Source organism: Ictidomys tridecemlineatus, chromosome 4 (assembly GCF_052094955.1).
Source record: "Ictidomys tridecemlineatus isolate mIctTri1 chromosome 4, mIctTri1.hap1, whole genome shotgun sequence".
NCBI lineage: Eukaryota > Metazoa > Chordata > Mammalia > Rodentia > Sciuridae > Ictidomys > Ictidomys tridecemlineatus.
Window position 1 is genome coordinate 189,299,970 of NC_135480.1, and position 25,007 is coordinate 189,324,976.

Below are 25,007 nucleotides of genomic sequence, written 5' to 3' on the forward strand. Positions count from 1 at the left end.
TCTCTGAGCAATAGAGAGCTAAAAGCAGGAGAATGACAGGAACATATGTTTCTTAGATGACTCGAGTGCATTTTGAAGGAAGCACGAGAGCACAGAAGAACTGGAGGTCACAGAGAAGGAATATAATGCTATTTACTCAGTGATTCCCCCACATCACACATAGCTCTTGATAGACTTGATCTCACATTCTCAGCAGTCAAAAGAAGCAAGAGTTAAAACCAGAACAGAGAATATACATCGAGTATTACTATGAACCAGATACTATGCAAAGTATTTCAATTTTCAAAGTAACTCCATGAGCTAGACATTGTTGTGCCATTTTATAGACCTGAGGTTTAGGGATGTTAAGTAACCGGCCAAAGGTCCTAAAGCTAGGAAGCAGGCGAGTCGGGAGTCTTAATTAGATGTCTCAGACACCACAGCTAAGAGCCTTGACTTTGAAGCTGCTCGGCCAAGAGGTCAAGAGATGGAATGAGGGCACTTACTACAAAAACAAGAGGCAATTCTGAACGAGAATCAATAGGAGGTGGGAAAGAAGGAAGCACAAGGAGGCTAGGCTGCCGGCCAGCCTTAAGCTCGAGCATCTGAATGGACCTCCTTTTACTGCTCTCCTAAGAAATACAAGAGGGGGCAGACTGGGCCTGTGAGGAAGAGAGGAAGGAGCCCTGGTGAGCCCTGTTGCTAGATCTGAGGTAGCTGCTGACTGTTCAGACTCCAGAGCTGGGGGTCTGCAGGTGGAGCTGAAGGCAGAGGTGCAGGTGGGACATCCAGATGGTCCAGAGAGGACAGTAGCAAACAAACACCAAGACCCAAGGGAGCCAGGGGAGAAAGGGCGATGCAGAAGAGATGAAGGGGCTGGCCATGCAAAAGCGGTGTCCAGGAAGTGGAGGGGAGAGAGGATGAAGGAGAGTCTCTCCCTTGAGGGTATCTCCCTTCCCACCCCACAACCTCCTCATCCCAACCTGAGACAGGTTGTCACAGTCTTGGAGGCAAGCTCTGCCTCTCTGTCCCTTTACCTGTGGCTTTCTCCCCTGCTGGCGTGCCCACAGTGTCATGACCAGATCTGAGGTTTGACCTTGGGTAGAGGCAGGTAGAGCAGGCCTGTCCACCTGGAAGACATTCGGGTCTCAATGGCTTGAAAAATGAAGGCCCTTACAGCCTCCAATGGAACCCTCATGGAATTTGGGGAAATGAAGCCTCAATGGGTGAACAAATATGCACTTTGGTTTTTCTTTACTCTTGTGTTTGGGGAGGGGATGAATAAACACACAATGCACCTATGTGAAATAAGTATTTTGATATTCTGTTAGAGTCTAATATTGCTCTGTGTGTGGTACTTATCACATTTGTAACTGAATTATAATGCCGTTCATTTTTTTTAAATGTCTATCGCTCCTGAACGAGGCTTTATAATGACAAGACCATGCTTATCTCTCCATCCCCAGACCCTAGCACCTTCCTTAGACATAGACAATCAAAAAATACATGTCGTCTGGTTGGGTGAATGAATAGATGAATGGATGGGTGGATAATCAACAATACGAAAGTTCTGGAAAGGTTAAGAGGAACGAGGACTGAAACTAGAACATAGATCTGGCAGTTAGGTGGTCATTAGGAACCTTGAAGAGAGAAGTGGGATTCCTGGATGCCCTTGTGTCCCTTCAGTAAGCTGAAGAAGAGGAGAGGAGGACACAGAGATGGTGGGCATTGACCACTCTTTCAGAAGTCCCTCTGGAAAGTCAGGGATTCCATTCTATATTCTTTTTCTTTTTCTTTTCTTTTTTTTTTTTTTGGAAACAGTAAATGGTCATTCAGAATTCACATGACTCAAAATGATGGTCAAGCTCAGTGCCATCTCTAGTTGAAACAGTACCTGACTGTAAAGGTAATATGATGATCTTCTAATATGACTCACAGACCACTTCCAAAGGCCATCCCCACACAGAGAATCCAATGCATTTTGATAATGGCAACAACACTGAAATCAGGGTACAATTTTCCAAGGTGATTACCTCGAATAAATGCCTGTTTGGCCATACATGTCTTAACGTGTCTTTTCTTTGAGTCTTAATTTAAAGTTAGATAAAAAGGGTAGACATAGCATGGCTTAGAGTAGGGTTTTCCAGAAATGCATTACACACACTCTAGAATGATTTTTGGTGGCACATGAATAAATGTTTATATGTATTTTCTCTAGTATGATTTTCATGCATACTAGAGAAAATACACCTCATTCATCAAACACATGACATTACAAACACCAGAAAGTACCCTTTACCTGTACATTTAAGTTTAAAATATAAGTTCTTTTGCTGGATGTGATGGTACATAACTGCAGACCCAGCTACTCTGGAGGCTCAAGTAGGAGGAGACATTATCCAAGTGAGCTCAAGACCAGTCTGGGCAACACAGCCAGACCCCATCTCAAAAAGAAAAAAAAATACACACACACACACACACACACACACACACACACACAAATATATTTAAACGTTATTTTAACAAACCTATCAAGTAAATGATGGTCTTACTATGGAAAACGTGATCAGGATAGTATGAAAATAATTGAAGCTTGGGAGACCCAAGTATAGGAGAGAGAAAGAGAGCGGGCTTTCAGGGTTTATAGACCTGAGTTCAAATCCTTGACCATTTGCTAGTTATTGAATAACCCTGTGAAAACTGCCTGACCCTTTATGAGTCTCAGCTTACTCATCTGTGAAACCAAACGAATACTTCACAGGGTTTGTCTGAGGATGAAACAAAATCAAGCATTAAGGTCCCCAGGAGAGCCCCAGGCATGTGAGCTGGTGCTCAGTCAGCAATGCCAATAATGTTTGATGGTCCAAACACTCTTCACATATTCAGACACAATCAGCCATGTGGCTACTTATAGGCACATCCCCATTTACTCCAGCTGACCTTTCTTTTCCATCTGAAATGTGCAAGGTTGCAGGTGAGCGTTCACTGGGCTAGAGAGGAGGGTCAACAACCAAAGAGAAAGAACAAAGGCCAACAAAGGTCTGTCAGCCTTGGCCGCAGCACCCAGAGCAAGTTAGGGGCCACAGAGAGGATCCTGGCAGAGGAACAGTCTGCGTTCCAGTGGAGACATCACTCTCTTGAGAGCCTGGAGTGAGTAGCGTCAACCTTATAATTATTAACTCAGGCTCTAAACAAAAAAAACCAAATGACCTGTGCAGAATGGAAGTCAGGGACAGCCTTATCAAGAATGAATCAGCCTCTTTGATCCTGAGGTAAACCGACTCACTGACATCAAGCTGGGGTTTTTCCAGACACTAACGTGGTTGCCTAATTCCCAGCTGTCTGGAGTTTCCAGTCCAAACTGGCCGAGAAAAGAGTCCCACCACCTCATCAGAGTTCGCACTCCATTAAAAACACATTATGGATCTGTGCAGCTAATCCTAAGGAACAAGGGCTCCAAAAATCTTTTTCAGGTGATTTTTAAAAATCCCTATAAAATTAAGATAAATTATTCCACTCGGTTTGGTACTCGACACTCAAGTATAGGAGAGAGGCAAGTATGGGAAGGTGGGAGTGGGGAGCCAAAAGTGAACACTGAGGAAGGCAAACACAAAACGCACAGAGGGAGGCGGGATGGGCGGGAAGCAGGGTAAAGACTTGGGTGAAAGGCAGGGGAAAGAAGAAAGAAGGGGCCGCTAGGCAAGAGCCATGATAATCAGCATCTCACTACATTTCTAGAAGCCTCTCCTACCTACCCACCCAGAGATCATCTACACTGCACCAGGAATTAATCAGCATGTAAATCATTCCCTTTATCTGCGGAAATTGGATTTAGCTGCCAATCCAGTCTGAAGGCACAGAGACCTCGTCACAGGACACTCCCAGCTCACAGGGAGAAGGCCTTTCTTTCCCCTTAGATCAGAGCTAACACGGGCCCACAGAAACAGCTGCAGCTGGAGCCGCGGGCTTTGTGAAAGGTGGCAGGCAGGCTGAGGATGGTAATTATAATTAGCAGTTACATAACATGTTTGTTCTTCAAAGTGCTCTACAAGGATGAGCTAATTAATAGCTTACTATGCCCCATGCAGATCCACTGTTTTTTCATGTAGTGACTCATTCTTGGGCCTCACTGAATTCTGAATGGCAGAGGCAGAGAAGCTGGGGCCATAAAGCAAATGGCTGATGGTCCAAAAGCTATACCCAGCTCTCTTATCCAGTGACTCCACTGAGACGCTCTGGGTGCTAGGAATGCTGTCAGGAGGCAGCTGCCTTGTTTCCTCCAAATAATGCTCAGAGGTGCTGCTAGAGATTCAACGAAATGTTGGCGTGACCATCAGTCTAGTCCAGCACCAGTTCTTCTCCATTTTCTCAAAGAGTTAGACTGAGACCCTGGAATCCCTGATGTTCAGTACAGGTTTGCCCTTGCTTCTCTGGTGAGTCAATGAGACCTGTCTCAAAGGTGGAGCTCTGTCTCAGGATTCTCATCCTTTTTGATTCTAAGATTTCAGTATCCTTTTGCATTGATGACGGAGATGATTGAATGTAGAAATGTCAAGGCAGAATTGAACATAGAAATGTCACACAGGTCCCCAGAAGCAAAGCTGCATTTTGCAGCTATTCCAAGGATGCTCTACCCAAGAACTCCAGAGGTCTTTGAATTTCTGTGCAAAATATTATATGTACATGTATACATGCATTTTGTTTGCGGGGGTGGGGGGGTCTGTTTCCCCTATTGCCCCGTAAATTCCTAGAGGGTAGTACCTCCCAAAGAACCACAAACATAACGCATACTAAAGATGTCTATTGAGTGAAGGGATGGATTACATCAAATTCCTATCCCCGAAATTAGGAACAATCACTCTATGGACAAATAATCACCAGAAGTCTACAAGTTTTACTTGCTCTGGCTAGACTTTCCCATGGAAATTTTTGGCAAGACTCTCTATCACAATTCCGCTGCTAATCAATCCAGAGACCCAAACCAAAGCCATCTTGAGATTTCACTCCTTAGAGTCCTGTCTTCAGAACTAACCAAGTTGCAATGCAGAAATATATTCCAAGAGCCATTGAAAACTATGTGACAACTTTCTGTCACACTCCCCGACCAACCATCACAAATGGTAAGAATGACTGCCTTTACCCACTTTGTCTCTTGAGGACTGAGGGTAAATTGAAGAATGTAGTGGTACATACTTCTGATTCATGAGAAGATCTTCACATGAAGCTCATAATTCAGAAAAAGACTGGCATGTGCATGGTGCTTTAAATTTTTCAAAATGCTCCCATAGATTATCTCATTGGATTCCCTCTCAGCACTCTTTGAAAAAGGAAAGGCACACTTTTTAAATGTTGTCTCTTTTATAGATGAGGAAACTGGGGCTTTTAATTGTTGAGAGCCATCGTGGGTTGTGTGTGCACTGTTGCACATAGCAGCCTAAGGATTAGGAGAATCTGGTGCCTGGGAACTTCCAGTGGACATTTCCTCTACCCAGACACATTGTAGCCCTATTCAAGCTCTGCCAAAGGTCCCACACAGCACCAGCGATGGGGTGACTTGCTGTAGCCACACAGCCCCTCTGAGATGGGTATGACCTACAGGGATGCCAATCAACCTGCTGACTGAAAGAAGTCACAAAGCAAGACTCCGCCCCAGTAACATTATCCGCCGTTGGTGTACCTCCTTAAATAAGCCACAGAAGCCATTTTCTAATTGCCTAGCTCCAGCTCCTGTGTGGACTGGACCTATCAGGGGCTCCAGCTTTTTGAAACTATGTTTCTGATTTTTGTCTCTTGTTCTTCACTAATTTATTTTAGACTTTAATTTCTTAGGAGGCTTATCCCTCCGAGCAAGCAAGAATTCCCTGGTGAGGTGCTAGCCACCCCGTGATACAGAATGCCTTGCCTAGTGACAAACACCTAATAGATGGTAATGCTAGAATTTGAAAAGAAGTCCCAAAACTCCTTTTTGCCAGCAATTCCACTTCTGGACATGTATCCAAAATAATTGAAAGCAAGATCTAAAAGATATATTTGTACACCCATGTTCATAGCAGCATTGTTCACAATAGCCAAAAAGTAGAAGCAACCCAAGCGTTCATTGACAGATGAATAAATAAAATGTCTATGCACACATACAATGGAATATTATTCTGCCTTTAAAAGGAAAGAAATTCTGATGTGTGGCTATACAACATAGATGTACCTTGAAAATATCATGTTAAGTGAAATAAATCAGTCTCAAATAGAAAATGCCATGAGACACCTAAAGTCATCAAATCCATAAGAGACAGATAGTGGGATGGCAGGGTGCCAAGGGAGGCCTGGGGAACTGTAATGAGCATAATGTTTCAGTTTTGAAAGATAAATTAAAAATGCTGGCAATGGGTGTTCAATAATGTGAATATACATGACACTACTGAACTAGACACTTAAATATAGTTAAGATGGTAATTTTGTATCTTTACCACAATTAATAAAAGAAAAAAAATTTTAAGCCTGATTTTCCCATCATGTCATCTCTTCTCTGAAAAGCTACCATTCCAACATACGCTAAGTTGGGAGTATGTCCCTCTGAGAAAATGGCTCATGGTGTAAAATTTCTTAGCCCACAAAGCCAAGGAGACAGGAATCATAGTGGATTTAAGGTATTTCAAAAGAGATGCATACGATCTTCTATCCAATTTATCTTCCCAATCCACCTTCTAAATCTTCAGGATTTAGCTGACAAATCTAAAGCCAGGCAGCCACCGGGTAAATGGCAGAACCAGGCACAGTAGGGAGTGAGGCTGTAAACAGGCCTCACATTTTACATTCCCTGTTCCCCCTGGCTGTTCTGTTCCCAGATAACAGGAGTCCAGCAGAATGGAATCTCTACCTGAACAGGTGAAAGTGCTTTCTCTCCAAGTGCCTTTCGATGTGCAAACAGAAGTGATCTTTCCTGCAGGGCTCTCAAAGCCCTCTTGACAGACATAGTGAGCTACACCACCCAGGCTGGACCTGGGATTCTCCACCAAGATGGCATTCCGCACTTCCGGAGGGCTGCCACAGTCGATCTCTGCAAAGGGAAGCAAAACGTCACTAGTGATGAGCCCCAGCTTCTAATCCTAAATCAGCATTTTGGAAATGCACATTTAATAATCATAAAGGTCACACACCTGGGAAAAGAAAATCCTAACTTTATCAAATAATACAAATGTAGGTTTATAAAATACAGTTGTCAAGAAATACAGCAAATAGGTATGTCTGAAATTTCCAAAACATGCACACCTAGAGAATGGTCAAATTATAAGATTATTTACTTATAAAGAATTCCTCAGTCTATGAAATAATACATCATAGGGTTCTTTAAATATTAAATTGTCTAGAACCTTTTACTATGTGTCTTTAGGTAATTAACTTCTGAGTAGATGATAATGCAATTGTAGCAACTCTTGCCAACTGAATATTAAATGAAATATGTAAGAAATCTCTGAACTTTTTAAGGCAAAGTAATGGAGAAAGCATTTATCTTCTAAACATTCTATTCATATGAACCTTTCAGAGAAAAAAAATATTAGCAAAGAGGGAGATAGAATTATAAAATTGACATAAAATTTCTTTTCTACAACTCTATCTACTAATAGTCAAGAGACTATTTACAGAGAACTATCTGAAGAAGAAAGATTATGATATTACCATTTTAGACCCAACCAAACTATACTTCACATAAGAGCATAATAAAATCATTTCCTGACATTTTAGAATTTTTAAAAATCCAAATGTGTGTCATTCTTTTTTAAAATGTCAAAAATAACTATAGTCCAGTCAGGCTTGGTGGCACATGCCTGTAATCCCAGTGTCTAGGGAAGCCAAGGCATGAGGATCCCAAGTTCAAAGTCAGCCTCAGCAACTTAATGAGGCCTAAGCAACTTAGCAAGACCCTATCTCTAAATAAAATACCAAATAGGACTGGGGATATGGCTCAGTGGTTAAGACTGCTGGGTTCAATTTTTGGTAACAAAAAAAAAAAAATCCTCTAGTCCAACAAGAAAATGAATTGAAACAAATAACCTAAGAGGGGCTAGGGTTGTGGCTCAGCGGTAAAGCACTCACCTAGCACGTGCGAGACACTGGGTTCAACTCAGCACCACATAAAAAATAAAATAAAGGTATTGTGACCAATTACAACTAAAAAAATATTTTTTTAAAAATAACCTAAGAAAGGGGGAGAAGGCAGACAGGTCTTAGAAGAAATACTAATGAACTATGAAATCAGCAAGATGTACAAATAAGTTTCCAGAATCATTTAAATTGGAATCATAGATCTTGATGTAACTATTAGTAAAGTATTTTAGAACTAAAGGCCAAGCAATGTAAAAAATAACAACTTGGAAATAAACTTCCAAACTATCTCAATAAAACCTGAGCAATGAGACGTATGAAAGGAGAAAAGCATGCTAATTTTCTCATGTTGTGCAATTGTAGGGAGCTAGTGGATACAATGCTACTCAAGAAAGAATATAAATATAATGTAAAAGGCAGTAATGATTCCAAATGTAACCAATAGTCCCTGTTAGGCCTGAAAACAGAAGGGGAAAAAACTTATGGTGATCATTCTGATTTTTTTGTTTTCTCCTCAATTTATAGAAAGAGCCAAGAAAACAAAGCACTCCTGACTTCCAGGCTTTTAAAACAGAAGCATTCCAAATAGAGAAAGTGATAAAATATGTTCCTGCCTCTCCATCAACCATGCTTGGCCTTAGGAACAGGTGGATTCAGAATTAGTGATTTTAGTGGAATTGCTCTCCTCTGTCTCATTATGGATGCTTGTTTGGTCTGTTCCAGAACCTCAGTTATTTCCCTAAAGGGATTTTCCCAAATCAAGGTCTCATCTGTTGGCACTGTCGTGATCCAAAAAAAGAAAGAAAAAAAAAAACCCTCAATACAACAGCCCAACTCACTTGACCAGTCTTTTGGCTGAGATTAAAAGAAAAGGAGGCTAGTTTCCAGTCGATAGAAACTGAAGTCATGAGCAGTTACGGGACCAGGATGCGGCAGTCATTTCATAAATCTCCAGTTCTGTCTACTCTCTCGTCCCGTGTTTGCTCGCAGGGCTTTGTTCTCTTTTCACACATATTTACCAGACACAGGACCCCCTGCTTTCTTCATGTTTTCCCACATCAAACTTTGTACATATTTACTACTAGCCCCAAACATTCCAAGACATGAGTTTATTTGTGTGCACATAAGCAACAAACCAAGCAGGTGGTTAATAATTTATAAGACTGCCCAGTCATTGTTGACATCCAAAACATCTTCTAGTTTAAGCCAGGGTTCAGTTACCGCAGGAAGCAGAGTGGACATTATGAAGAATGCCGTAGTATAGGTTTATGTAGGTGTGTGTACCCTGAAGCTGGAATCCTAAAGAGCTCAGTGGAGAGACTGTGAAGGTATCCCAGCAACAGGTAGTTGCATTAGGGAAGAATGATAGAGCCTAAAAGAATGAGAGTGTGAAAGCCAAACAGCCTAGCTTCCATCTTGGACGTGTCCAAAAATAATGGAAGGTACAATGACTTCAGTTGTGACTATAAGAATTTTTTTATATAGTAGCAAAAATATTTTTCTTTTAAAAATCATCAGATTAGTAAAAAATCATTGACTTGATCTCCAGGAACTAAGCTGAAAAGCTAAAGGAGATGGCCCTGTGGGGCCCTGAACTTGTGACTCTGAATTCCCATCACAGAGTTAGTCAAGTTGGACAGTCCCATAGCAAGAGATGTTTAGAGAGAATCCCAGCCCACCCTGGATTAAACACACAGTTCTAAACAACAGCTGTACACCTAGGAACTTAGGATAAGTACTTGAATTGAAATTCTACCCTTCCCCTACTCAGAACTCTTCTGATTCAGTAGAACTGAGTTAAAGTCTTGGCATCCACATTTCTACAAACTTCCAATCTGAATTAAATACTAGTAGGAATGACTACCAATTATCATTATGTGTATTCCAAAAAACCCCAAGTATACATCATTACTATTCACGTATAACCCTTCATAGTAAGGACTGTTTTCCCCTTAACTTTTACAGGCAAAGATGGCTCAAATGGTTTAATGACACCTAAAGTCACATAAGCAGTTATGGGTGCCCAATAGTGGAATCAAGAGCTGCTTCATCTCTGAAATCCTACGGTATCTGCCCTCCCACCTCAGTTCATTTCCCTCCACCTGGACTCACACTCTTTCTCTTCCCCATGCACTCCTTCTCCCGTAGACCTGGCAAAACCCTTCTCAATGCCTAACATCCTCCATGACTAACAGAGTCATGGCTTAAAGTCCTTGACTTTTTGTGGTCCATGCTAATTTGTTCACTTACTCACGTACTTATCAAGAAACTAGTACGTGCCAGTCACTATCAGTGAACAAAATGGACAAGATCACTGCCCTCATGGAACTTAGGGAAAGAGTCAAGAGACAAAAGAGTAAATCAGGAAGATAATTTCAGATTGTGGTAAAAGTTACATAGGAAGATAAAGTGAGAGGATAGGAAAGACTTTTCAAATGGAGTGACTGGAAATGCTCTGATCTCTTTGAAGAGGTAGCATCTGAGTTAAGATCTGAAGGATGAGAATGACCCAGTCATGTTTAGGACCAGAGAACATTTCAATCCAGTGAAGTATCCAATCCAAAGACCCTGAGAGAGAAAGAGAGACAGAGACAGAGACAGAGACAGCTCTTGCTCTGTTCCGAAAAGGGCAAAGTGTCTGGAACCCAGTGAGAGAGACAGGAGCATGAGATGAAGGTGGAGAGAAAAGCTGAGCCAAACAGCCCTGTCAGTTTGGGGGGAAAAGCCTGGCTGGATCTTATTTTTAAAATCAACAGAATTCTCTGGGAGAGTTTTGAGCAAAGGAATGAAATAATCTGACTTAGGTTCTTGAAAGAACACTTGGACTAGCAGGTATAGAAAGTATGGGGAAAGAACAGGAGTAAAAGGAGAGAGATACTGGGATGCAGCTCAGTGGTACAGCACTTTCCTAATATGTGTGAGGTCCTGGGTTCAATCCCTAGTATTAAAGGAAAAAATAAAATAAGATAAAAGAAAAGAGAGAGAGAGAGATCACTCAGGGTCCATAGCAATAGTCAAACAGAGATGATGATGTCCACATAGACTTCCAAGATGTGATGGAGATGGAAAGAAAATAATAGGTTTGAGATGTATTCCAGAAGCAGAACTGGTGAACTGGATGTGAAGGTAAGGGAGGGAGTGGAATCAAGAATAAGTGTATTACCTATGTTGGGGAGTGACACTGGCCAAAGTATACCGTTATGTTGTGTGCATGTATGAATATGTAACAATAAATCCCATCGTTACAACGATGATGCACCAACAAAAAAAAATGTGGAAAAAAAGAATAAGTATCATCTGTACTTGAAGATACAATAAGTAAATAGCCTTTTATTTATTTACACAAATAATATTATCTATGCTCTTCATTTGGCCTTTGTTTCCTCCTTGAGGATTTAGTGTTTTATGAATATTATGTCTTCCCAAATATATGGACAGAGTTCAACTTTGCTTATAATTCTTGTGCCCCACAATGCCTACTTAAAACAACATTTTACATAGTAAAAACTCAGTGCACAGTTATTTGTTGATAGCTTGCTATGAATTTATCATTATTCAAGTTGCAATAAGACTTTATCATTATTCAAGTTGCCATAAGTGCGACTTTGATATGATAACAGCCCCTTAGGAAAGGAAACAGATATCACTAAATTGCAAGTATAAATAACAAGACAGACCTTACTTCTGTGTCTGTTATCCAGCAACGGTAACTCACACCTACCAACACCAAGCAGCTGAGAAGGAGACCCACAAAAACTTAGCATCAGCCTTGTACCAGGGAATTCTAGGAAACCTGCTCAAGCCTCAGTGATTTTAAAAACAATAGCACTTACTGAAATCCTATCACACACAAAGAAGCCTGCTAGATATACATTATCTTTTATTTCCCAGAGAAAGTATGGGATATGGGGGGGGGGGGTTCCTCAAGTAGTTTACAGATATGAAGACAGAGGCCCTAAGGAACTTATGACACATTCAAAAGTCATAACACTAGTAAAAGAGTTAATATTCAAACTGTGATTTGTGGGACCCTGAAATCCAGGTCCATTCAATCTGGGCAGCCTCACAGTGAAAGGGCCCCAAGTAGGGCTGACCTTTAGGTTAGCTAACACCTGTAGAGCAAAGGTAGCAGGCAGGAACATTAGATCTAGTCTAGAAGGGTTCCATGACAACTCCCCCTACCCACTTTTGTCTCTGAGAACTTTCCCAGAGCAGGAGAGCTGCTGGAATTAGACTCCCCCGGTAGTTGTGTGACCCCATGAAATCTTTCTGGCACTGAGATTTAAAACCATGATATGAGGGTCCGTCCTGGAACACGGCCCTATCTCAGACACTCCCACTGTGCTTACGAGAGACGGTAGCCACTACCATTTCTACACAGACCAATTGGAAAGTAGCTGATTCCTATTAGGAAACATAAGTCAATCCAACAGAGGCCACAGTAGTTAATAAAAAATATAATTCTATGTGAAACTCCCCCATGTTACAAGGAAATGAAATTATAAATAAAACAGTTTATATGCAAAGCAAAGAAAAAATAAGCAGCACAAATTTGCATGGCATATGCATAGAGGTGTTCATTAAAGCTACATGTTTCTCTGGCTAATTATATTATTAAGTAACAGGGTTTGAATCTGCATCAGGAATACAGTCAACTAATTATAAGCATGGCTGGGAATTTTTCCTTACTTTCCCATTATCTATGATTTTATTCAAAGAATCAACTTCAAAATAGGTCTCCCTGGGGGGAACATGGGTTGTCAAAAGTTTCGAGGACCAAATGTATCACATAATGTTTATCTCCTATCTTGAAGATAAAAAGAGTATCCACTCTGCTAGCTTTAATACGCTGCCCAAGAAAATATTCCTTCTTCATTCCATCTACTCTGATAGATGAAAGGTTTAGGCAATTTATGGCATCTAATCAACAACTGACTGTGTCACAAATGTCACTACACTGGCTGCTGTTTATTAGGAACATCGGCACAATAACATCGACTGATAACAGAAATAACACAGCCATAGGAGGCTTCATCTAAGACTTTTAGAGATCAATAAATAACAAGCTAAGAAAGAAAACTGACCAATAACGCCTATAAATTGGGGCAAACATTTGGCCAACTGCCAGGGGAATGAATAATAAAGCTATTCCACTTCTTGATGTCGATCCGCCCTCAAATCTTCCCAGAAAAATTTTTTAAAAAATCACAAGATGTAAAGTTCTTCAGAAGAATAGAAACAAGAACAAAAACTGAACAAAATCACATGAAAATCAAGTTTTCATCTTTACCCAACAATAGGAATAAGTGTCTATCATGCCTCAGAATCAAATCCAAAGTCTACCTGTCATCAGGAAACCAGCGGAATGCAGATGCTTGTAAAGGGCCAAGTGGTCGAGTCAGATTAACACCAGAATCAACACTCACCCAGACTCCAAATCAGGTAATCCAATACCATACCTGTACTTTCCTCATTGCTTCGTTTGTGAAAGCATCCTCACTAAATGGGCTGTGCCTGTATCCTATATTATTAAAATGCCACCGGCAGTCATGTGAGTGACTGAAGACATCCCTCTTGTGATGTTCCCTGTAAGATGACCCAAAAATTGGGCTGGCAGACTCTGATAACCAAGGGTCAAATGTTTTCTCTCATATGTGGAAGCTAGAGCAAAATAAGGGAAAGAAAGAGGTGGGGTTGGATATCATAAATGGGGAAGATCAGTGGAGTAGAAGAAGAAGATCAAGAGAGAGGGAGAAGGAGCAGGAAATGGTAGGAAATATGGAAAGATGGAATGAATTTAACAAAATCACATTATATGCATATATAAGTATACCCCAAGGAATTTTACCTTTAGTACATGTAGAAAGTACCAATCAAAAACAAATAAGTGGGGGGCTGGGGTTGTGGCTCAGTGGTAGAGTGCTTGCCTAGCACATGTGAGGCCCTGGGTTCAATTCTCAGCACCACATAAAAATAAATAAAATAAGCGTATTGTGTCCACCTACAACTAAAAAATAAATATTCTTTAAAAATTTTTTTTTAAATAAATAAATAAATAAGTGGGGCTAGGTTGTGGCTCAGTGGTAGAGCGCTTGCCTACCATGTGGGTTCGATTCTCAGGATCACATATGAATAAATAAATAAATAAAGGTATTGTGTCCATCTGTAACTAAAAAAAATTTTTTAATTAAATAAATAAATAAGTAAACCAGTGAAAGGAAAATCAGTAGAATACAGGGAAGAAAATAGGAGGAGGAAGGAGAGAAGGGAAAGCAGGGGGAGCAGGGGTTGAACTCAAATTCCACGCATGTATGATTTTGTCAAAAGAACCCAACTACTATGAATAACTATAATGCCATAATTTTAAAAAAAAGAATTGGGCTGAAAACTGTAAAAAAAAGTGTCATATATCTTATAGCATGTTCTGAATTTGGCTACACATAATTAGACCCTCATTCCAGAGTAATTTGGGATTAAATTTGTATATGTCATATACAAGTACATATATGTGTATAAGTTTGTATTTCATATACAAATAAAAATAAATATATATATATAATGTTGGAGGTTGGACTGTAACCTGTATCTTCTCAATATGTGGCAAGTTGAATTTTGTAACCACCAAAGGAAAAAGGGTTATAGTATGCTATGAAGTTCATTGTCTACAGCAGCTTATTAGCTGCTCTCAGCTAATGAGCTCATTAGGACCAAAAAGTCCACTTGCACTCAAGGCAGCAGAAGGATAAAAAAAATTATTTTTGATGTATTTTATAAACCAAAATCTTACTTAAGTTTTATCCTTGACTAACAATGCATTGTCTTCAAATTGGACTCGTAGAGAGAGCTCATTTGGAGGAAAATTTCCCTTTCACATCACAACACTGTCAATAAATAATGTCTAGTGAGGAAACAGCTAGAACCTGAACATTTCAGAACCTGCAGAGGAGGGGGGTAAAGGCGAAAACATGAGGAAGGGCAAGGGGTTACCAGTGTGTTCCCTACAAGAATCTGTTGAGGTGATCACAGCTTTTGAGCTTTGAGCTGCATATGAATGTTTCTTCTTTCAAACAAGAACATTGGAACCATTCATTTTAATGTTCTAGTTGCACATGGAATATCTGAACTTAAATGTATAAGGTAAAGTGAAAGCTGAAGAATTTTAGACCCTCCCACTTTATGACAGGACCTTTTGAACAGATCTTAAATTTTTATTAAAAACACACCTGCCACTCCCCACTTGTTTATCATAGCAACACTGATCCAGCAGCTACTCTGAATTGGGCCCAGCGCCCAGGGCTTTACATTTATTCTCTCATTAAAGCTTCATAAGAACCAAAGGATGAAACACATTTTATTCCTTCCAGAAGGAAAGAAGTTGAGAGAGTTTTAGAGGCAGTTACACAACTAGCAAGTGGCTCAGCCAAAACTCACACAGGTTTTCCTGACTCTAGAGTTCGTGTTTCCCATTCTGATGGTCTTACAACCAATGTCCTCAGTCACTGTGCCCCATCCAGTGAATCCAAACACAGAGACACATTTTGATGATATCTGCTTAGCAAAAGGGTAACCCAAGAGATTTGTCGCATGCAGCGAGTAAGTCAATACAGTTTTATAAACTATACTGTGAATAAGTCGATATGGTTTAAAACTGTTTTTTAAAGCAAGCAAGTCAATATAATTTTTTAAAGTGTTTTAAAAGATCAGTATATAATGAAGTACCAGAAGACGTAATTTCAAATGAACAAAACCTCCCATCACCTGAAACAAAGGTGTTAAACACAAGATGGGCTTGCTGCCACTCCAACCTCTGTCACCCACGGTGGATACCGTGAGTCAACCACAGCATTCTTCTATGCTAAGTTCAGATGTGGTCTCAGAATCCTTTCCAGGGCCAGGAATAGTGGCACACACCTGTAGTCCCAGCCTCTAGGGAGGCTGAGGCAGGAAAATCATTTGAGCCCAGGAGTTTGAGATCAGCCTGGGAGATAGAGTGTCCCCTTCTCAAAAAAAAAAAAAAAAAATCCTTTCTACATCAGTACTAAAAATCCAGATTCAGAGGCAGCATGCAATGACACTTACCTGCCACCCCTTTATCTGAATGCATTTTCCAATTTATGTGCAAATTTTTTTCATACCCTTCTGAACTTTGCAAAGATGAGATCTGGTTCCACTAAGAAAGATGAAGAGTTGATTGAGTAACATCAACACCCTTCAGGGTGAGTCCTAGACTATGCTGCACATAAAGGAATCCTGGTCCCAGGATCTCTCTTTCTAGGGCCCTCCAGCTTCTTCATCATGGCCTTCCATCTCCAGGGCTCACACAGAATCTGCACTTGGGAAAAGTGCTTTGGGTTCTCATCTTGGTACACAGCTAGTGGCCTAAGGTAAACTCCTCTGTGAAATGGGAAACAAATCCAACCTATTAACCACATTCATCTTCAGATGCTGGCCACCTCTACAGAACCAGACTGTGCTATCAGTGGACATTAGCCATCCTGTCCCATCCTTGTTGACCAACTGAAGGGAGAAGCTCTGCCTCTGTAATCAGCCCACAGTGCTGGGTCTCTGGGGGCCACATGCACACGCGGGGGAATCCAGGAGTCAGCGCTGAGGCCTCTCTGCTCCGGCTTGCTCAAAGCAGAGATGCTATGCCAAGTGAGAGAAGCAAGCATGAAGGTCCAGAAGACAAAGGAAGAAGACACAGAATCAAGAAAGGACATGGAGCTTGAGGATAAAACAAAACGGGAGGCCAGGGTCTCCACAAGGCCTGGCCAATCCCACAATGCCTGCCAGGGTCTGTACATTGTGTGTGAAATTAATGCCACGAAGTTGTGTGCTTAACAAGTGTTGAAATGGTAAATTTTATAGTATATATTTTTTAACACGATTTTTTAAAAAAATTTAAAGCAGGGAGATGAGTATTTCAAAAAGAGAGACAAGCATGTGCAAAGCCCCTGCAGCTGACAAGTTTGACATGTGGCTGGGGGAGAATAACGGGGATTTGACCTAGACAGAAGGCAAAGGGCCAAACCTTTCCCGTCTTACAAGGCAACATTTAGCAATTTGGGCTTAGCTCTCAATACATGGCCATTTTAGTGCTTCAATGGAGTTTTAAGTACATTTCAAGACATTCATTCTTGCTGGAGTGCGAGCAGAGAAGTGGATTTTTTTTTTAAGACAGGGCCTTGCTAAGTTGCCCAGGCTGGCCTCAAAATCGCCATCCTCCTGCTTCAGTCACCCAAGTTGCTGGGCTTACAGGTGCATACCACCATGCCCCATCATAAGTGGATTCTTAAAGGGACTGTTTAGTATCAGAACACTGACAATAAAAATTACCAGCCCAAAAGGATCGTCAGGCACTGTAAGGAAAGCGAGCATATATAAAGACAGATGCTCCCAGAACCCACACCACAACCAGTCCTCACTAGACTCTTCTATGTGGGGAAACTCCTCCATGCTCAACAGAAAGAGCACAGATGTCTGTTCCACGTAACCACCCACTTCCCCACCTGACCTCTCTTGGTCACTCACACATCTTCCCACAGAATACTGGGATCCCACCCCATCTAATAGATAATGCTGTACCTGTCTTTGTCCCCTCTCAGACTCTAGATTTACTTTTTTTTCTTTTTTTTTTAATGTTTTTATCAGTACATTATAGTTATACCCAAAGGTAGAGTTCATGTGGACGTCATCTTACATGCATAGAATATAATCTGCTCCATTTCAGTCCCCAGTGTTACTTTCTTTACCTCCCTCTCTTCCCTCCCCCTACTCAACTGATCTTCCTTCTGTGTATTTATGGTTTTTTAATTGGTGCTTTATAGATGTGCATAAAGGTGAAATTCACTATGGAACATTCATCTGTGTTCATAGCTTAATTTGGTCAATATCATTCTGCAATTCCTCCTTTTCCTTCCCCTCCCCCCTCCCCTTCGGTCCCTTTCCTCTACTCCACCAATCTCCTTCTATTTCATGGGATCTGCTCCCCCACACTCCATTTTTCCCCTTATTGTACTCCAGCTTCTGCATGTAAGAGGAAACCTTTGACCCTTGACTTTCTGACGGACTCTACACTTTCTTAGCCCCGTTTCTACCATATAGAGCATTAGATCTCAACTCTGGATTTGCTGTTGATAATAATAATAAGAGAGACAGATGAGGATGGTGGGAACACAAGGCTAAGAAAATAATCCTACAAAATGGGCCCACTGTGCATACTTTCTTTTCTAAGAGGCAATTTACCTGCAGCCCTGCCCAGCCCAAGTAGACAGGCTATGTCACATTCCTCAGCAAACTACCTATCTGCAAGAGAAATGCAGGCCCCAAATAATGTTGATAAGAGGAACCCAAGTTACCCCGAAGGGGGAGACTTTTGCGACCAGATCCTGAAACTCTAGGAGATAAGGAGAGTTCCTCCTAACCATAAAATCTGTAAGAACATATGGTGAAGAATTCAATTAGAACCTGTCAGCGGGGGCCAAAGTGACCCAGAGTTGCCATGGCAGTGGGTACTTGAAAATCTGATGTCATCTTACTGTCAGTCAAGAGATGGACCTGGGCAGGACTCTCTGGAAACTTCTCTGGGATCCCCAATAAAAATGGAATGCAGGTCAGGCATATTGTCCCTCTCTTTTCTGAGAGGATCTACTCTCTCCCTTGAGTGTCCCCTTTCCCAGTGACTATCCCTTCAATAAACTCATTCCTGTTATTCTGAGCAACATGTCTGAAATATTTCTGACTTGATCACAAGAATCGAGGTGTGAAGTGGGGGGGGGGTCTTCACACTGCCTCAGTTTCTCAGAAGGCCTCAGTTCTGTAACAATAACTGTTAAAGTGATTCCCTCCCCTTGCTCCTGGCTTGGTTGAAATTCAAAAAATATAAGTTCTTTTAACTTTCTGCCACTGTCAACTAGCATATTTTCTGAAAATTTTTTAGAAAATAATAACAATAGGAAAATAGGAAATGAAAGCTAGAAATTCCACCTTTCCCGGAGAGTTAATGGAAATGTCTGACTGGCATTTCCATACATTCCTGCCCAAACAGGAAGTGGGCCCCTGTGGCCCCTGGAAGTTTCCAAGATTCTCTTCCAGCTGCATCTCTGCGGCCTGGTAGGATGGGGCCCCATGTTCCAGGCACCCCTATCAAGGCAGCAGAGCCTTCGGGGACACAGTGATCTGGGAGAAGGCAGACATGATGGTCCACCAACTGTGCCTTCTCTCATGGGAAAGCCCGTCATCAGACACAAAAGCTGTGCTCTGTGTCACAGCTGTCCCTTTCACAAGCCTGCTGCTCCTCAGCAGCAACCGAGTTCACAGTTTGTAAGTGTGTTTTGTGAAATTCCCAATTCCTGTGGCTTCATAACACGGAGCTAAAAATATAGTGTCAACTGGCACACGGCCCAGATTCTGGAGCCCCAAAGAAGGCTGAAGCGTAAATTAGAAGGGGTGTGTGTGTGTGCTCCAAGAGGAGCAGACAAGAGGCAGTGAGAAGCCCAGGCCATGTGGTGACGGGGGAGGTGGAGGAGGAGGAGGGTGTCGGCACGCAAGGGAACAGGTAATAGAGGAGGGAAACAGAAGCATGATTTTAAAATATCCGTTCCTGGGGGAATGGAGCAAGCACTCGCCTCTAAATTAACTCTGCATTCTCCATCCAAATGACTACTAATTTTCAAAGTAATAAGCTATTTTACAAGGATTTTTCCTATATGAGTTATTAGAGGGCTCTTTGATGTGTATTATAGTCCATTTTATTTATTTTAATTGACTCATAATAATTGTACATATATATGAAGTGCAGTGTGATAAAACTGAAAGATGTACATAATGTGTAAAGGCCACATCAGAGTAACTAGTATTTCCATCTTAAGCATTTATCCCCTCTTTGTGTTGGAAGTTCTTCTTTTCTAGTTCATTATAAAATATGTAAACAATTGTTGACAACTATAGTCATCCTCTTGTGCATAGAGAACTTATTTTTCCTACCTAACTATACTTTGGCACCTGTTATCTTACCTCCATTTCCTTTCCTTCCTATCCTTCCAAGTTCTAGTGACCACTATTTTAATTTCCAGTCCTATGACATCAACTTTTTTTAGATTCCACATACAAGGGAGATCATACCGTATCTGTCTTTCTGTGTCTGGCTTATTTTGCTCAATATAATGTCTTCCAGTTGGTTCCACGTTACTACAAATGACAGGATTTCGTTCTTTTTCATCACAGAATAATACTCCATTGTGTATATATATTACATTTTCTTTACCCATTCATCTGTTGATGGACACCTGGATTGATTCCATATCTTCGCTATTGTGGATGGTGCTGAAATAAACAGAGGTATGCAGGTACCTCTTTTGTGTGCTGACTTCATTTTCTTTGCATATGTACCCATTAGTAGGAAAACTAGATAATATGACAGTGCCATTTTTAGTTTTTGAGGAACCTCCTTACGGTTTTTCATAATGACTACACTAATTTTAGTCCCATCAAAAGTTCCCCATCTTCTTCATACTCATTCAATTTTTTTTTGTTTTGTTTTTGTCTTTCTGATAATAGCTGGTCTAACTGGGGTAAAATGAGACATCACTGTGGTTTTGATTTGTACTTCCCTGATAACTAATGATGTTGGGCATTATTTCATATATTTATTGACTACCTGTATATTATCCTTTGAGAAAGGTCTGTTCAGATCATCTGACCATTTTTTATTCAATTTTTCTGTTTTTTGTTCCTTATATATTCTAAATATTAATCCCTTGTCAAATGAATAGTTTGCAAATATTTTTCCCATTCTGTAGATTCTCTTTACCCTGTTCATTGTCCCCTTTGTTGTTATAGCACATTTAATCTAAGGTCTTCATTTGATCTGAATCATTGAAAGCTCTTAAAATTAAAATGTACCTTTAAAATTCCTTAACCTTGAAGATGATAATCACCTATAGAATAGGTTTAGGAACCTGAATGGCAGAGGACTAACTTGCCATGCACATGACTGTTTCTTAGCTATGCAATGAATTCAGTGAAAATCTTTTTTTTTTCTTTTCTCCAAAATGGAAACTGTTTTATTACTTTGTCTAGTATATAAAAATTCCTTCAATACAGAAACTACATTAAAAAATTTAAAAAATATATCTAGAATCTCCCAGTGAAAATATCACCATTGGGCTGAGGTTGTGGCTCAGTGGTAGAGCACCACCTAGCATGTGTGAGGCCCTGGGTTCGATCCTCAGTACCACATGAAAATAAATAAATAAAGATATTGAGTCCAACTACAACTAAAAAATAAATGTTAAAAAAAGAAAAGAAAATATCACCATTACCAATATGATGAATAGTTCTCTAAATCTTTTTCTAAGTATATCTGTATATAGAAATTTTTTCAAAATTAAAATCATAGTATTAATAGAGTATAACTCAAACTATTAATATTTGTGTGTTAATAATATTTTATAACATAACTTTTATTGGCTATATTCCATGTTATGGATATACTATCATTTATTTAACCAATCTCCAATCAATAGGCACTTGGAATTATTTCCAATATTTTACTACTATAAGTAATTACAAACAGATACAATTACAGAATATTAGAGCTATGAGTGCTTACACTTCTCTCTATAAATATATCTGAAATTCAGAAGAAATAGATGATTTCCTATATAAATTACCAACAATGATCCCAAAGGAAAAAATTAAGAAAATTAAACGTACCAGTAAGTATAGGAAGTTTAAGGTTTTGTTTTTGCTTTGGTTTTTGTTTGTTTGTTTGTTGGTATCAGTGATTGAACGCAGGGGCACTTAACCACTAAGCTATATCCCCAGTATTTTATTTATTTATTTATTTTTCCAGACAAGGTCTTGCTAAGCCACTTAGGGCCTTGATAAGTTGCTGAAGCTCGCTTTGAAATTGCAAACCTCCTGACTCAGTCATCTGAGCCACTGGGATTTCAGGCTTGTGACATGGTACCCAGCCAAGTAGAGGAAGTTTTGAAACTACTCCAAGAGCTACCTCTTCTGAAACGAGATGTCCAGATTTTTTCCCAAGTGAAATTCCCCAAATCTTTAAAACTTCCATTTTAGAGTTCCAGAGAACAGAGAAAGAAACAGTTTCATGTTCTTTTTTTTTTTTTTTTTTTTTTTTTAATTCTCAGTACCATTGATTCCAAATACAAGAAAAATGGCAGAGGAAAAGAAAACAGACCAATCACACTTGTGAATACGAGTGGAAGAATCTAAGTACAACTTAGCAAATAAAACCCAGATTAAAGGAATAACACACCTAAAACCAAGGATAATTTATAATAACAATTAGCACTATCATTACCAGGAAGGTGACTACTAAAACCTGCCATATTACTGGTTATTTTTTTTTAGGCCTTTATTTTATTTATTTATATGCAGAGCTGAGAATCAAACCCAGTGCCTCACACATGCTAGGCAAGCACTGAGCCACAACTCCAGCCCTCACAATACTGTTTAATAGGAGAAAATAAATATATAATCACCTTCAGTAACTCATTTTTTTAAAAAAATATATTTTAGTTGCCAATGGAACTTTATTTTATTTATTAATATGTGTGGAGCTGAGAATCGAACCCAGGGCCTCACACATGCTAGGCAAGTGCTCTACCACTGGACGACCACCCCAGCCCAAAGTAACTCATTTCTAACTAAAAAAAAAAAACTCCTAGTAAAATGAGAATGAATGAAAGTTTCCCTGAGATTATATACAGCCCCAAACTACTAAAATAGTAGTAGCTGGTGACAGAAAGAGAAAGCAAAATAATAACAACAAAGCCACCATCATAAAAACAGAATCAGTGTGACAGAGTGATCGAAAACCCAACCTGTGACACTAGGATCTCTGGGTACAAATTTCATCTCTACCACTAGTTATCCAGCTTTAAACAAATTACTTAGCCTCTCCATTACATTATTCATTTTCAGAGGACTCTTTTCATCTGTAAATTGTGATAAAAGTATCTTCTCACGGGGATTCTGTAAGGATTAAACGAGCTGAAAACAGTAATGGGCTCAAGGTTGTAAGTAGATACACACAGTATCAAAAAGCCAAAATCACAAACAAATGGTGAAACACCCCAACAATTTCCAAGGAAGTCAGGAAGGAGAAGAGAACAAAGTCAACATTACTATTTAAGTTTTCGTCCTAAAAACATTAGCCAAGTGACCCATCAAGAGAAAAATATATCTCAAAAAAAAAAAAAGAGAGAGAGAGAGAAAGAGAAAAGAAACATAACCTTCACAAATACAGAAAGCTAGAAGATAGAATTATCATCTGCACTTGACGAGACACTATTCCTAAAGTACCAAGAGAACCAACTGAAAACTTGCTAGTAACAAACAGGGACATACTGGACTTACTTTATTTACTAGCCCAAAGTAGAATTGAGAGAGAAATATGAAACAATCTCAAAATGATATGACTGAAATCCTGAACCTTTTGAAAACTCACCTTGGCAATATAATTTTGGAGATTCCCATGTGCCCAGGGCTGTGCAGTTTGAAACTGTATGTTCTGGAACACTGAAAAATCCTTCTTTACAACCATAACGGACCTGGCTGCCCAGCCTAGAGGTATAATTTCCTATGATGTAGCCACGTGGGACATCAGGAGGGGTGCCACAGTCTATTTCTGAAAACAAATCCATTACCATGTGAATGTAAAGTTTCAAAATTCACAATCTCGCTCCACATTTACCCCATTCCTCACACACATACCCCAATCCCTGTTTTAGATACACTGATTTAACTTTTTTTTGGTACTAGGGATTAAACACAGGGCTACTTAACCACTGAGCCACATCCCCAGTCATTTTTATTTTTTATTTTGAGACTAAGTTGCTTAGGTCCTCGCTAGGTTGCTGAGGCTAGCTTTGAACTTTCGATCTTCCTGCCTCGGCCTCCTGAGTCTCTGGGATCAGGGTCCTGTGCCACTGTGCTCAGCTTTTTCCATATGAGTTCTGGCCATGTTTCTAATGATTATCTTTATTCAATCTTCTGACCTTCTCTAGGTAATAGCATCTATACATGCACAAAGATGAAATAATCTAGAGATCAGTCCTCATTAATTTATACTAACTTAAAAAAACACCTAGTCCAGGGCCAGGGTTGTGGCTCAGCAGTAGAGCGCTTACCTAGCACATGTGAGGCACTGGGTTTGATCCTCAGCACCACATAAAAATAAATAAAGGTATTGTGTCCATGTACAACTTAAAAAAAAAAATTGAAACCTAATCCCATGAAGTAAAAACTGAATTGCAAAATACCTTAAAATATATGTACCTTTATAATTTTCAACATCACTTTTGAGATGCTAGGTCTTTACCAGATTGGCTATACCTACCCTCTAACATTACAACTGATGTCAAATATCTGTTAACTACTAAAACACCTCGTTTGCTAGTTTTAACTTTTTTAACACGGCCCCTTCTATGGTGATCAGATCACTATCTGCTTTAATTCATAGGTTGTACAAAAGTACAAAGGAACAGATCATCTCCACCCACAGCCAGAACACAGACCTAGGAACATCAGCATGTGCGAGTCACACCACAGATCTCACCTCGAGGGCCTGCACTCGTTGGCAGACACCCACCTGTGCATGCCGTGGCATCCCTGGCCGGGTGGAAAGGCTCAGGTCCATTCTTCGGCAAGTATCCATCCTTACAGTAGCATTTGAAGCTCCCGGGAGTGTTGACACACCGTCCTCCATGCCGGCACACGCCGGAAACTTCACACTCATTTATGTCTTCAGACCCACACCAGATACAGGAAAAAGAAAAACAGAAAGAAAAAAAAAGAGGGTGGGGGGGACATTGTAACAGCTGTTTTCTCACTTTTTCCATCTGTCCTTACAAATGGACATGTGTTTGCAATTGTATCATGCACTTTCTGTTACTCCT

At 40.2% G+C, this 25,007-nt stretch overlaps 1 protein-coding gene across 8 annotated transcripts in view; it reads right to left on the reverse strand.

Moving 5' to 3' along the window:
- Window positions 1–25,007, reverse strand: part of Susd1 (sushi domain containing 1) — a 117,064-nt gene that overhangs the window by 68,169 nt on the left and 23,888 nt on the right. For 6 of the 8 annotated variants that reach the window (XM_078047958.1, XM_078047959.1, XM_078047956.1 and 3 more), the window contains 4 exons: window positions 24,701–24,853; window positions 23,558–23,737; window positions 6,854–7,033; window positions 1,017–1,109 (listed from right to left, as the gene is read on the reverse strand). In XM_078047958.1, coding sequence (XP_077904084.1) covers window positions 1,017–1,109; window positions 6,854–7,033; window positions 23,558–23,737; window positions 24,701–24,853 — 606 coding nt within the window. The remainder of the gene's footprint in view (window positions 1–1,016; window positions 1,110–6,853; window positions 7,034–23,557; window positions 23,738–24,700; window positions 24,854–25,007) is intronic. The other 2 variants (XM_078047960.1, XM_078047957.1) reach the window with 2 other exon arrangements.